Source organism: Agelaius tricolor, unplaced genomic scaffold (genome assembly GCF_023055355.1).
Source record: "Agelaius tricolor isolate 1412-34295 unplaced genomic scaffold, bAgeTri1.0.p SCAF_82, whole genome shotgun sequence".
Taxonomy (NCBI): Eukaryota; Metazoa; Chordata; class Aves; order Passeriformes; family Icteridae; genus Agelaius; species Agelaius tricolor.
Window position 1 is genome coordinate 622223 of NW_027269342.1, and position 13083 is coordinate 635305.

Sequence of the window (13083 nt, forward strand, 5' to 3'; positions counted from 1 at the left end):
GGTACAGAGAGGAACGTTTGTCATGCTGAGGGGCAAATCCAGTGTCATTGCATGGATTCTGTTACTGGCTTTAGTGGGGACTTTTTCTCCAATGATCATTTGATCTGGATCATGAACCTGGCTCGCTGCATGAGGGTATTTGTGAAATGGACATCACTTAATAGGATTTGTAAGGGCTCCCACACATGGGGAGGAGGATGTGCACCAACCTCCCTCTGCTGTAACAGCCTCTGTTCACACTTGACCCAAGGAACCTGGAAAATTGGAATTGTGAACAACAATAATCAAACTCTTTAAAAAGTTGCACCTTGAAGTTGTTGAAGTGCACTGGGTTTTGCATGAACAGGAATGTTCTGTACACCAACAGGTTTGCAATGAGCTCCAAGAGAAACTGGCTGCCAGGAAGGTTTTGTGGATGTTCTTGTGCACAGTGATGCTGGCTGGGTTATTGCTAATGCTGGGAGAAGTCCAACTGAGTCAGCCTCAGTTTTCCTAGGTCACTGAACCAAGGGACATAAGGCAAGCTTGCCTTCTGACAATAGCATGACAGGCTCATTTTTCTCATGAAGATTTAACAGTATTTGTGTTTTCCTTGCTACTTTATGAATTAGGCAACTGTGATGGTGCTCGGGCTGCAGATCAAGTCCAGCAAACAGGAAAGAAAGTGAATCATGACTGGACTATTAACTCCAATGAGAGTCATGAGGTGTTCTAAGCCTATTTTCTGTTGGAGTTTTGGGCTTTGAAACTCATGTTGAATCAGAACAAGGCTGAACTGTAAGCTATGGCCTGATTCAGGTAATTTTGATTGCTGTATAGAAATTCCTCAATCAATGAATGCTATTGCAGCTAGACAGAACAGCTGGCTTGGATCAGATTGCTACATTTTCAGGTGTTGCCAAAGGGGTGGATAGAAAAGCTGTAGTTAGAAAGTGCAGAGTGCCTTGGAAACTGCAGGCACCCAAGAAACTCCTTGTGACAAGAACAACCTCCCTTGTGCCAGATGAGCTCAGAAGGGGCCACAGGTACAAGTAGAACTCTGCATGGAGCTGATCAGCTCCCGTGTCAGTGGAGTTGAATCAGATCTAAAGAGTGTGGGCACAGTCAGGTGAGTGTGGAAACCTTCCTTGAACTGGTGAGATTCATTACCTTTGGTGCTGTGATTCATGGTGCCACTGACAGCAATGACACTACTGGGATCACTGAATTTACCTTTAGAGGAGACCTTGGACTGAGCAATTGTAAAGAGTTACTGAAAGTTCCCTGTCTCCTACTGGTTTACAGTGGGCATAAGTAGGAAAAAAGGTTATGCTAAACTCTTCTTTTGATCTGGGTTTCCATTGGTGATCCTCATGCTGCTTTGCTGGCTGTGCATGTGAGCATAAACCTTTGAATGATCAGTTTTCACATAGTATCACCTGAAATACTTTTTTAAAAACTCTAAGTAGTTGAGAAGATGCTGGTTATATTTGACAGAATAAACTCCAAATGTGGATATTTTCTGATACTTTTGCACATGTGAATTTCATTGTCTCTTCTTGTTCTGCTACCTGAGTTGTTCTCAGTGCTGTTTTCTCCATGCTGGTTTTACAGGACCTTGAGGACTTAATTGTTAGTGTGCAGTCACTCATTTTGCATTCAATCACGTGGTCTTGCTGTGATAATGAAGGAAATGGAATGGGAGGATGGGGCCCAATATATTTAAAAAACCGCTTCAGATAAAGGTTTGTTTTTTCATGTGACAATTAAAACTAATTAACCTTTAGGCCATGTTTGAATCCAGTGAGATTTAAAAGTTTCTTTAAAGAAATCACTGTAAGTTAAAAATGTGTTTTGTTAATGTAATGGTTTAATACATTTAAATTAGCTAAGTAATTTGAAAGAAAAATGCTTTGCCATCACTTTGAAACTTGTTTCCATTGGTTTCTAATGGGACTTGAATTCTTTTCCAGATATAATCTGTTTCATGAGGGTGGCTTCACATTGCAATAATCCTTCTCATTGCATTTCTAGGACTTAACTCCTTTACTCCTTAATAACACTCTTGGCCACTAGTACAGAGCAGTGTCCTGTTCCAGGAGTACTCTGCTTTTCAAAAATAGCACTGAAGCCCTGTGAAGTTTGCCTAGGGGCTCTTCTTGATGACTAAACTGAGGGTTATCAAATACCTGCAATGTTTCCAACATGCAGAAGAGATCTCAGAATCTCTGGCTTTCTTTGCATTTCCTGGACCTAAGAAAAATGTCCGGGGCCTTGGGGAAAATAGTTCTGGTTTTGTTTTTTAGTTTGGGTTTTTTCAGTAGTAGTTGTTGCACAAAGCCTTGCCAAAAAAGCTGAGTGGGGCTGCTGCACAAATTTAAGTCAAGAACTCCGTATGCAGCATTTACAGATGGATGTTTCAAACCCCTGCAGGTCACACTGGGAGAAATCCTGATGATTTCTTGCTGTGTTAGAATATTGTTTCCAGTGCCTGGAGCTGGCTCACAAAAGTCTGGTTTGCAGTGTAGTCAGAAGGACTCCTGCTCCTCACACACGGTGAGGATGGTGTACCCCAGTGCCTTGGTAGTTCAGGGCTGTTTCCAAAGCTGCATTTAAGTAGATGGAGCTGATTCTGCAGTGTCTGAAAGGCCTGAGCCTGCAGGGTGTCTCTTTAGACTCTTTGTGTGGTTTTTCTTTGCCTTGGGAAAGTGCAGTGAAAGGGCACGTGACAAACTTGCCTTCTTTTCTGATGGCAAAGGCTCTTTGGAAAACTTCCAATCCAAGGATCATTCCACTTCAGCTAAGCAGGGTCAGGAAACAGCCTTGTCCCATCCAACATGGAATAATAATATTATGTTGCCTTTGGGAATTTCATCAGTGTTTTTATAAATTGACTCATTTAAAGAATAAAGGAAAATGAAGAGTCTCTGAAGATAGATTCTTAGATTAATTTAGAGAGAAACACTTTTTATGAGTTGTTCTTTGGATTTCTCCATTACTTTAGGGGCTTGTTTTTATTATGTTATTCCAGTTTTTCTCACATTTCCTATGTCAGATTCTGTTTGCATGTCATTGCTTAGGTAGCCTAAAATAGTGGGATGAGCAAGCTCTGGGCATACTCAGTGGTTTGTATTCTCCTCTAGTTAGAAAAAATAAGGCCCCTTTTCTTCAGTGAACCCTGTTTGTTTGCACTACAGGTCTCTATTGCTTGCATTGCTGCATTGCATGTGGTTTGAAAAGAGGCTTTAGGCCAAAAACATGGATGTGATGGAAAGTGAGGCTTTCTGAGCAAAGTGTGGGAACAGCACCTTTCAGATGCAAAGATGTTTTCCCCTATTAGTTACTAACACTTGCACCAGCCTGTGGTGCAGATGCTCACCCATGTATTTGCACAAGAGATGCTCACCCATGTATTTGCACAAGCTCCATGAAACAGGATGTTCAGAAATACAGAGGAAAATGTGCAGTAATTATGAATATGCAGAGCCAGCCACTGGCAGTTTTTCCCGCTTCTGAGAGCGAGAGGCAAATGATGTTCTTACTAAAATCCAAGTCAGAACTGGCCAAAATTGGCATTTATATAAAGCCAGAAAATATCTGTCAGGTTTAAGTGGGCGGTGGAACTCCAAATTGAGCCAAGAGTTCAACTCAGTGCTGTGATGAATAGAAGCTACTGAATTCATCATCTTCTTTGTCCATTGAGGCAAAATGTTACTGAGAACTAATCCACATGAAAGATGATCTAAAATGCAGTTTTAGACTGCTTTGTAAATGATGCTGTAAGGATCTGGAGTAGTCCTCCTCCTGGTTCCAGTGTGTTAGTTATCAAAGTCATTTAGAAATGGTGTGCTCTTGGCAGCCAGTGATAGTGTAACTCTCCTCTACTGGCAGTAAGGAAATTCCAAACTCTAGATCAAATGTATAATCAAACATTTACCACATGGCACAAAGACCTGTGTGCTTTTGGGACTTTTCTTAAGTATAGCTATATACTTGCAAATCTAAGCTGAGATGTACTGGTTCAAAATCACCAGACCCCAATATCTGTTGTTCTGAAGGGTGTTTTGAGTTCTGAAGCTGTTGCATGAGTGCATGTTGCTGCACTCAGTGGTTTTGTTCTCGTTTCATTTTGGTTCTTGAAGGCCTCTGTTCATCTGGTAACTCAGGCACTGGGTGACAGCAGCACATTGGAGCTGCTTTCTGGATTGGGTTGGATTCAGTGACACTGGAGTCATTGGCACAGTAGTGTTAAGCTCACTGGGAGTGTGAGGACTCCCAAAACTCTCAGCAGGCTCTTCTGAGACAGTGGGTAGCACCATTGCTGTCCCAATATTCAGCTGCTTGTCCTGCCTGGGGGTGATCCCTTGCTTGCCAGGCAAAGGATTCCTTTCCCCCTGCGTCTCCAGCCATGGCAGCTGCTTTGGGCTGTGTGCCAGGGCCACAACAGCAGCTTTGGTTGGATGGTCCTGGTTTAGGCTGAGCTGCTGGAACAGAATGCTTCCCAGCAAGCACTCCAAGGCAAGGTGATTTTCATACCTTGTTATCCCCTTTCCCATTTCCTCTCCCTTTTTCCCTGCTGGCATACTTGCCTGTCTCCTATCCAGTCTCTTCCTTCTCTTGCTTTTTATCTTGGTCCCAGCTTGGCTGCATCTATACCCAGATCTGGCATTTCTGATGCATGATTACCTAGATAATCCCAGTCTTTTGTGCTGCTATGGTGCAGTTACACAAATGCTGCTGGCCTCTACTCTCCAGAAAATCCCCAGTACTCTCCTTCAATGATCTGTGGAATTCATCTCTTTTTCCTGTCATTTCCACATTCCTACCTGTGAAGCCCAGTTGTTCTTTCATTTCTGCTATCTGTACCTCTTCTCCCCTGTGGCATTTTCCATGCCATGCTCAGCAGATTTCCATGTCCCTGCAGCCCTAGGAGGGCTTTAAGACAACTCTGTCCTTCTGCCATGCCTTTTGCCAGGTGGAAGAGCTTCTCTGGGCAAGAGCAGGTTTTTGGGTCATTCCAAATGTCTATAAAAGTCTTTTTCCTTGCCCAGCAACCCAGAGAAGTGAAAGAAAACTGCCATGGCAGGACACTGAGCACTGAAACTGAACTGAAAGGTACTCCAGTACTTCAGCACTGCAGTTTAGTTATTTTCAGAAAAAGCTTAAATATCTTGTGACTCGTGGGCTTCCTGATGTCTCAGAAGTTGCGCTGTCATTTCTACAGAGACAGAGATTCTTTTTCCAAGGTAGCATCAATAGGTTTCCCAGGCTAACATAATGATTCTCTTGGGTATCCACAAGGATTAGAAGTGGTCTTTCAGAATAGTAGGTGAGAGAAGGATCAGTTATATTACTGATCAGATGAACTGGATAGAATAAAGACACATTAATATTTAGAAGTCAAAAATTATGATGTAAATATTAATATTAATAATAGTTAATGGTAATAGTTTAATAGTTAATAGTTAATGGTAATAGTTTAATAGGTAATAGTAATAGTAATTAGTAATTTTAGTTTAATAGTTAGTAGTAATACTTCTACTCACATAATATCCTTTTTAGTATCTTCAAAGGAAGCAAGAGGAGTTTTCTTTAAATTCTCTCCCTTGGAAAGTTTTTTTCCCTTAGGCCCAGCCTCTGGGGTTGATGGGCACAGGAGGGAATTTCCAGCAGGAGCTGAGGCGTTTCCTTTGCTCTGGCCAGCCCCAGCAGGGCTGTGGGAGGCAGAGGATGTGGGAGCAGGAGCTTTGCCCCCTGCCCCGGGGGAGTCTCTGCTGTCCCAGCCCCAGCAGAGCAAACGTTTGTGCTTTCACATCCCGTTCCAAGGAGCTGCCCAGGCAGGAACGGGGATGGGCGCGGAGCAGGGACGGTGCCAGGCACAGGGGGACATCCAGAGGTGCCACCAGCCCGTCCCTGCTGCCCAGGCTGGCATGAGCAGGCTGGTGACCGTCCCTGGCTTTGCTCTGCAGGCTGAGGAAGCCAACCCTGGCGAGGAGGAAGATGAGGAGGCGTGGGAGGATGGAGACAGCGGCCCCCAAAGGCTGGGGAAGGCCCAGCTCCAGGTAGGAGATGCTGCCTTCCAAGGACAGGGACTGGTCTGTGCCACTGGAATTTGGGCTGGGAGGCCAATGGAACAAAGGGGTCGATTCCATTTGCTTACGTGGGCCAGGCTGTGTTTGAAACAGCCCCAGGTAGCAGAGCTGGAGGCATTTCCTAGCAGGGAACTTGATTTGGAAGCTGCATTCCAAACCCTTGTCCACATTTCTGTTGTCTCCCACATGGAGATGCCTAAGGAAGGTGGGGTGTTTCTAACAAAAGAACATCCCAATCCATCTGGGGCAGAGGGCTTAAACTTCAAGTGTGAGTGGAGCTGCCTTTAGGACACTTCAACTTCCTTAGTATATGAGTGGAATTTAAATGAAATTAAATCCAAATCCTGAGAAGCTTGTGTGAACTCCAGAGCCTCTGCAAGTGTTTTACAGCCAGGCAGGGAGACAAGAGTCTGGAGTCTCTCCCCAAAAACTGGCTGCTGTTTGTTTGACCAGGCATAGGAATGACTGTGTATGCCCTGGGGCTGCTGTCCTTATGGAGAAAGGTTTATTTGTGTGCCCTGGGTTTATTCAGGGTCTCTTCACCATGATGGAAACTGATTTCATTGAAATGCCAGAGGTGCCCAATGCTTTCCCCAGCCAGAGCTCAGCACCAGCCCTGTGGGAAGGGGTTTAATGCCCATTTTGCCAATCCCTCCAGGCAGCAGCACTGGAGCACTTGAGGCAAACATGGCCAAGGTGCCCAGTGCTGGCAGGAGGCAAATCCAGGGATTGGACAGTGGGAGTTTGCACTGCTCCTGGAATCCCAGACCCGGAGCTGTGCTTCAGAGAGCCCAGGAGCTGCTGCCTCCCTCAAACCTCATTTCAAGCTCAGCATCCTCCCTGCTCCCTTCCAGTTATTGCTGCTCCCTTAGCTGCTCTTCCTTAGTACTATTCTTATTGTCTTATTGTTATTGATGTTATTGTTACTATTATTGTAAACTCCCACTCCCTGTCTCTTCCCTAGCCCTTTGCTTCCCAGAGGTGGTGCTTTAGGAAACCCCTCCAGCCTGGGAAGGGCTTTTGGCTCCAGACACGTTCCCAGTGCCCAGGAGCAGCAGGACCTGTGCTGCTCCCAGCAGGTGAGGCACAGGTGCCTTTCCTTCCTTCCCTGCTGCACTTGGGCTTTTTGAGGGGTCTCTGGGGCTCTGAGGGAGAAGTTCTTTGTCACTCCAGGGCAGAATTAGCCCTGGTCCCACTAAAAGCAGCAGAATTCATTTTATCCTTGGGTTTGGATGCACATTTGATGTTTTCTCTCTGTTGCTGACACCGTGTGGTGAAGCAGCAGCTCCCAACCTTGTCAGTGCTGCTCCCTGGAATAGTTTTTATCTCTAGAACCATGAATTCCCTGCTGGAATCCAGTCACAGCCCCCAGACCAATGTGCAGTTGAAGGTCTTACACCCTGACCAGGACGATTTCCTGTCTCTAGACGTGGAAAATGGGGGAAAACTCAGGCTGGAGTGGAGCCAGGATGCAGGATGGGGCAGTGAGGCAGCGTGCTCAGCCCAGGCTGGGGTTGGCACAGGGGCTGTTCCCTGTTGGATGACACCCACGTGGAACAGAGCCTTCTCTTCCTTTGTCCAAAGTCCAATGGCAAAGGATTGAATAACTCACAAGTGGGGCCTGGAATGAAAATGGTTCTGTTAAAATTAGGCAAAGAATGTGATAAGAAAAAATGGGCATCCTTTTTATGTCTTAAACTAGTAGGGAATAAAATGTTGACCAGGAGCACTTTTATTTGGTGTCACCTTTCCTTTTTTATGGATATAATCCCATTGTGAACAATCAGAACAAAAGGAGGAAAGGCAGGAGCCTTTGACTTCCAGAGTGGACCTCATTTCCATTTTCTCCTCTCTTTCAGGACAGGAAAAACCACTTAACTGATCCCATCTTTGCCCAGAGCTTTGGAGTTGGAGCAGCCAAACCCAACGGGCTCCAGCTGCACTGGAGGGTCCCTGCTCCTGCCCGTGGTGTGGGGTGAGTCCCCAGCTGTGCCCAGAGTGCCACAGACCCAGAGGGATCTGCCCTGGTCCCAGGCTGTCCCTGTCCCAAGGGGCCTTTGTCACCTTTGTCCCCTTGTGGGGAATGTGGTGGCAGCCCCGGGAGCAGCTGGGAGCTGGGGCAGGGTCTGGCCCTGATCCAGGGCAGGGCAGTGCTTCCCTTGGGGGGGTTGGACCCCCACGCTGAGCTCAGGCAGGATCAGGCTCACAGATGCTGCATTTTGTGCCCCTGAGAGTTTCTGTCCCCCCTGGGGATTTCCTGCTGGGATGGGGCAGCGCAGGAGCAGAATTGAACCTGCAGCTCCCGTGGCCATTGCTGGCCTTTGTCTCTCTGCTGTGCCCTCAGACCGTGGCAATTTGCTGCTGCCACTGCCACCCCCTGGGGGCTGTGTCCTCCTGGCAGCCCTTCCCAGCCCCAACAGCAGCTCCAGTGCTGCCTCTGTGCCTGTGGGCAGTGTTTGCTGGCAATGTGCCTCACCCCTGGCAGGATCCTTTTGTTCCAGAGCAGGCAGACTCCAGAGCTTCTGGGATTCTCAGCTGCAGGCTTGCATTGCAGAAGTCCCTGCCAAGAAGAAGAACCATGAGCTTTGTCCAAGTGGTGCTTTCAGAGCCCACCTGACAGTCTGTGCTTTGTGCTGGAGGCTGTTGTGCATTGGCACTGCAGGGAATGAATGTCCCCTTCCCAGTTCAGCCCAGCAGATCCCAAAGGCTCTTACAGGAATATTTATCCTTCCCTTCCCTGTGTGATAACTTAATCTCCACCTGCCGTGAGCCATTCCTTGAGTTCTCCTGGAGAAAACCTCACAGCAGAGGAGTTTGCCAAGAGCCCAGAGCTGTGTTTGGAGCAGAGAGAGCTGAGAGCTGTGTCTGCCTGCGCTGCCCCAGCCTGGCAACATCCCCATGGAACAGCCTGGGCAGATGGGATTAGATGGAGCAAAATCCCTTCATGCAAGAGGTTTTCTCCTGTGCACATCAGGCACGGGGCAGGCAGTGAACTTTGGAAATCAGCTGATTTCCCCAGAAAGCATCACTCCCAGCAGCATCAATGACAGGACCTGTGCCCACTGCTCAGGAGTCACCCAGCCAAAATCAAGGGCAAAGCTTGGTTTGGGTCTGAGAACTTGAAATAACTTGGAAAGAGAAGAAATGACCTTTTTCTTCTTCCTTCCTTTCAGATGCTGGAATTGCCTCTGTGGATGTGCACTGAGCCCTCGCTGCAGGGAACTGCCAGGCCTCAATGGTGGTGAGCTCATGTTCTTCTCACTGGGGAACTGGAAATAATCATTAATTAGTAATTGCAGAAATGTTTTCTGAAACCTTTCCCCTTTGCTGGTAGATCTTCTCTTTCTGGCTTTGAATTTACAGAATTCCCTGCTCTCCTTTGCCCTGCCTGAATTCCTTGCAGCTCCTAACTGGGAAAACCTGGGATAACTCACAGGGGACAGAGGTGACATTTTTAGCTGAAAACCTGGGGCAGTTGAGAGGGGACACAAGCACTGTTTGTGTAGGAAAATGGGAGGGGATGTCAAGGGGAGCCAGGTGGCATTTTGAGGGGAAAGCTGAGGTGATGTTCAGGGGAGAGCATGCAAATTTCAGAGTAGAAAAGAGCTCATCAATATTGTACAGGAAGGAAAAGTTTGGGGGTAAAACTCGATGGAATCTGTAGGGGACAGAATGAAGATATTGGAGTAAAAATGAGCTACTCCGTAGCAGACAAGGAACATTTTGGAGGCAAAGCTTGACAAAATCTCAAGAATAGAGAATGAACATACTGAGGGGAAAATGAGGTGATGAGTACTGAGCATACACTTGGGAAAATTCGGGGGCTAAATCTTGACAAAAGCTACGTGATAGAAAGTAAATAATGTTGAAGGAAAAATGAGGGAATCAGTAGGGGACAGGTAGGGGAATTTTGGGGGGAAAAACTTGAAATAATCTAAAGGTTGAAAATTAATATTTTCAGGCAAAAATGAGGTAATAAGTTATGGACTTATGTAATAAGTGACAGAAAATTTTGGGAGTAAAACCTGAGTAAATCCCAAGGGAGAGAGTGAACAGCGACATCAACTGAGGCAGTCACTGGGGGCAGGCAAGGAAATTTTAGGGGTAAAACTTGGGAAGATCTGTAGGGCAGAGAATGAACATCTTGAGGGAGAAATGATCAGAAGTCAACATTAGGTAGAATTTGGGGGGCAAACCCTGAGGTAATGATGTAGGAAGAAGAAGTGGTTTTGGGAAAAAATCGGACATAATTTGCAGGGGACAGAATGAACATTTTGGGAGTAAGAGACATAACCTGTGTGGTTTTGGTTTTAAAATCAAGTTGGTAAATAGGGGACAAACTGGACATTTTGTAATAAAATCTGAGTTAATCTGTAGAGGAAACAATGGATATTTTGAGGTGAAAAGGAGGTAATCAGTACTGGGCAGGTAGGGAAAATTGAGGGCTAAAATGTGAGATTCTCTCTAGGAGAGAGCAGGAACATCCTGAGGTAAACTGAGGGAATTGCTGTGGACAGGTGGGTAAAGCTGGGGATAAAACTTGAGGGAATCTCCATGGTAGAAAATGAATATTTTAAGGGAAAAATGAGGTACTCAGTGGTGGAGAGGTAGGGAAAATTTTGGGGTAAAATCTGAGGTGATTGGTAGCAGAGAGGATGCACTTGATGGGCTAAACTGAGGTAACCAGTTATGGACAGGTAGGGAAATTATTGGGAGGGAAAACTGACAGCATCTGTAGGGTAAAGAATGAAAATGCTGAGGTGGAAGTGAGGAAATAGGGAGTGGACAGGTAGGGAAAACAATGGGAATAAAGCTTGTGGTAATCCCCACATTAGAGAAGGAATGCTTTCTTGTCAAGAGTGAGGAAATCAGAAGGGGACAGACAGGGAAGATTTGGGGGAGAAATCTCAGGTAATCTCAAGGTGAGGGAAGGACTGTTTAGAGGGAACCTCTGGACTCCCTGGGTCCTCCTCCTTGCCTGGCAGCAGCTGGTAGGGAAGGGAGAAGAGGCCTCAGGCTGGAGAGGGGCAGGAGAAAGGCCCTGTGGGCAGAGGAAGCCCCTGGTGTCACCAGGGCACCCATGGGGAACAGAATGGACACTCTGGGAGCACATGGAGGCAATTGGATTGTCCCTTGGGGGGATGCTGGCATTTAGATTATTCCATCCATTTGGCTGCTGAAATTTCCCAGCCCAGGGGCTTTGGCTGGCAGGGCAGTACAAAGATTGTTCCCTGTGTGGTGCCCAGATTTGGGCTTCATCTCTGCAGTTTAGATGAACTAGAGCTATAGCCCTGAATTCTCTGCTGGAATAACCTCCCAGTGCCTCATGCAGCATGGATATCCATGGGTATCCTCATGCAGCATGGATATTCCCACACAGAGCTGCCTATTTGACACCTGCTGTGCCAGGAAGCAGCAGAGGCTCCGAGGAAGCTCAGTGGGATCAGGACAAGGACAGGCTGATATTCCATAGCATTTGCTATTTTTAACCCTTTGCTATTTATTCATCCCCCAGCCCCACCCCTGTTCCCGGGGCCACTTGCAGAGTTCCCTGGAATTCCGTGGGCTCCACCCCTGGGCTCGGCTCCAGCTGATGCTCTCAGCAGCGAGGGCGGGGCCGGACACGCTCCCGGCCCTGCTGGGGCAGCCCCTGTGCCCAGGGGAGGGCATCTCTCCCTGCAGGAGCTGAGCTCATTCCAGAGCCTCGGCAGCGGCCTCCGGGAGCTCTTTTCCCTGAGGAAAGGGATGCACATCCCTGCCTGCAGGGCACCTGCACTGTGGCCCACCTGTGCCAGCTTCCCAGCACTTCTGCAGTGCCAGCTGGCTCCCGAAAAACTCCAAACTTCATCCAAACAAAACTTCATCTAACTCTAACCTTTTGTTTTGAGGCATCTCCGAGGGCCTTGCTTGGGATTGAATTGCTGTGAAGGGAATTCCCTTGGCTTTAAGGCTGCTGCTGCTGCTGCTGGAGGATGGCCCCGGGCTGGAAGGGAAGGCACTGGAGTGGCCGGGACACACCCGGTGGCTGTGTGGGAGCTCCAGGAGGTGGCACCGGGAATCGCTGTCTGAGCTCCTCTGCAAAGCCAGCGTGCAGCACTCCCAGGCAATGGCAGCTGTTCCTTGGGCTGGTTTTGGAATGTCAGGGGGCTCTGTCCGGGCTGCAGCATCTCCAGGGCCCCGTTCAGAGCAGCCCCTGGCCCAGGAGCCGCGGGCAGCCCTTGATCCGTGCCGATCCCAGCGCTGCCCCGGGTGTGCCTGGCACGCTGCCTGCACGGGCAGGACACTGAGGCACAGCTCCTCCCCTGCAGGCACCGAGGGCAGGAGGGGCTGGTTCCCCCCTGGGCTCGGCCTCCTCCCGCCCCGCATTCCCGGCCAGCCGGGACACACGGAGGGAGCAGCGAGGAACATTCCTGGCAGCGAGCAGGAGTCCCCGAGGGCTCCGTGCAGCTCCGGGCTGGAGAAGCAGCGCCGGGCTCAGCCCCCGCCGTGAGTTTGGGCCGTGAGCACTCACCTGCAGGAAAGGCCCCTCTGCAGGCGGCACCGGCCCTGACGCTCTCCACAAGAGCTTCGGCCTTGGAGCAAGGGAACCCTCAGGACTTGCTCGTTTCTCCCTGGAAAGGGACACGGCATCAGCACCTCTACAGCTCTGTAGGAAATGCTGGAAAAGGCAGGAAATCAGCATTATGGGAAGAGTTTTGTGCTGTCACACCACTGTTCACCTGTGTTGTTCCACGGTCAGGTGCTGCCTATGGAGCTCTGCCCTAGAGACCTTCCAGGGGCTGGTGTGTAAAGCAGCATTGGCAAAGGAATTGCCCTGCTGGCCTTTGGCATTCCCGTCCCAGGCAGGGCATTGCCATTACCTGAGATTGCTTGGTTGGAGCAGGCTGCTGAAAATGCCCAAGTTGTGGTTCAATCCCCAGCTGAGCCCTTGACATAAGGCTTCAACCTGGTGCTCCTGGTGTGGCCCTTCCCACTCAGGATATCGGATGACCTGGAAATAAAGAATAAACAG

The 13083-nt window shown here is 48.3% G+C and overlaps 1 protein-coding gene and 1 long non-coding RNA gene across 5 annotated transcripts in view; one reads left to right on the forward strand and one right to left on the reverse strand.

Moving 5' to 3' along the window:
• LOC139585504 (uncharacterized) overlaps nt 1–12078 on the forward strand; it is a 31559-nt gene extending 19481 nt beyond the window's left edge. The window contains exons 2-6 of one of the 3 annotated variants that reach the window (XM_071418283.1): nt 5949–6041; nt 7036–7150; nt 7931–8046; nt 9245–9312; nt 11587–12033. In XM_071418283.1, coding sequence (XP_071274384.1) covers nt 5980–6041; nt 7036–7150; nt 7931–8046; nt 9245–9312; nt 11587–11939 — 714 coding nt within the window. In that variant the 5' untranslated portion in view covers nt 5949–5979 and the 3' untranslated portion in view covers nt 11940–12033. Of the gene's footprint in view, nt 1–5948; nt 6042–7035; nt 7151–7930; nt 8047–9244; nt 9313–11586 lie in introns of all 3 variants that reach the window. The other 2 variants (XM_071418284.1, XM_071418282.1) reach the window with 2 other exon arrangements.
• On the reverse strand, nt 4930–12849 carry LOC139585505 (uncharacterized). Of its 2 annotated transcripts, none has more exons than XR_011677100.1 (4): nt 11947–12033; nt 8548–9340; nt 5526–7692; nt 4930–5345 (listed from the first exon to the last, which is right to left on the reverse strand). It is a non-coding gene; the product is annotated as an uncharacterized lncRNA (long non-coding RNA). The 2 variants fall into 2 exon arrangements; XR_011677099.1 differs by lacking the exon at nt 4930–5345 and adding an exon at nt 12583–12849 and having other exon boundaries at nt 7150–7692; nt 11947–12196.
• Between the last annotated feature and the right edge of the window lie 234 nt (nt 12850–13083).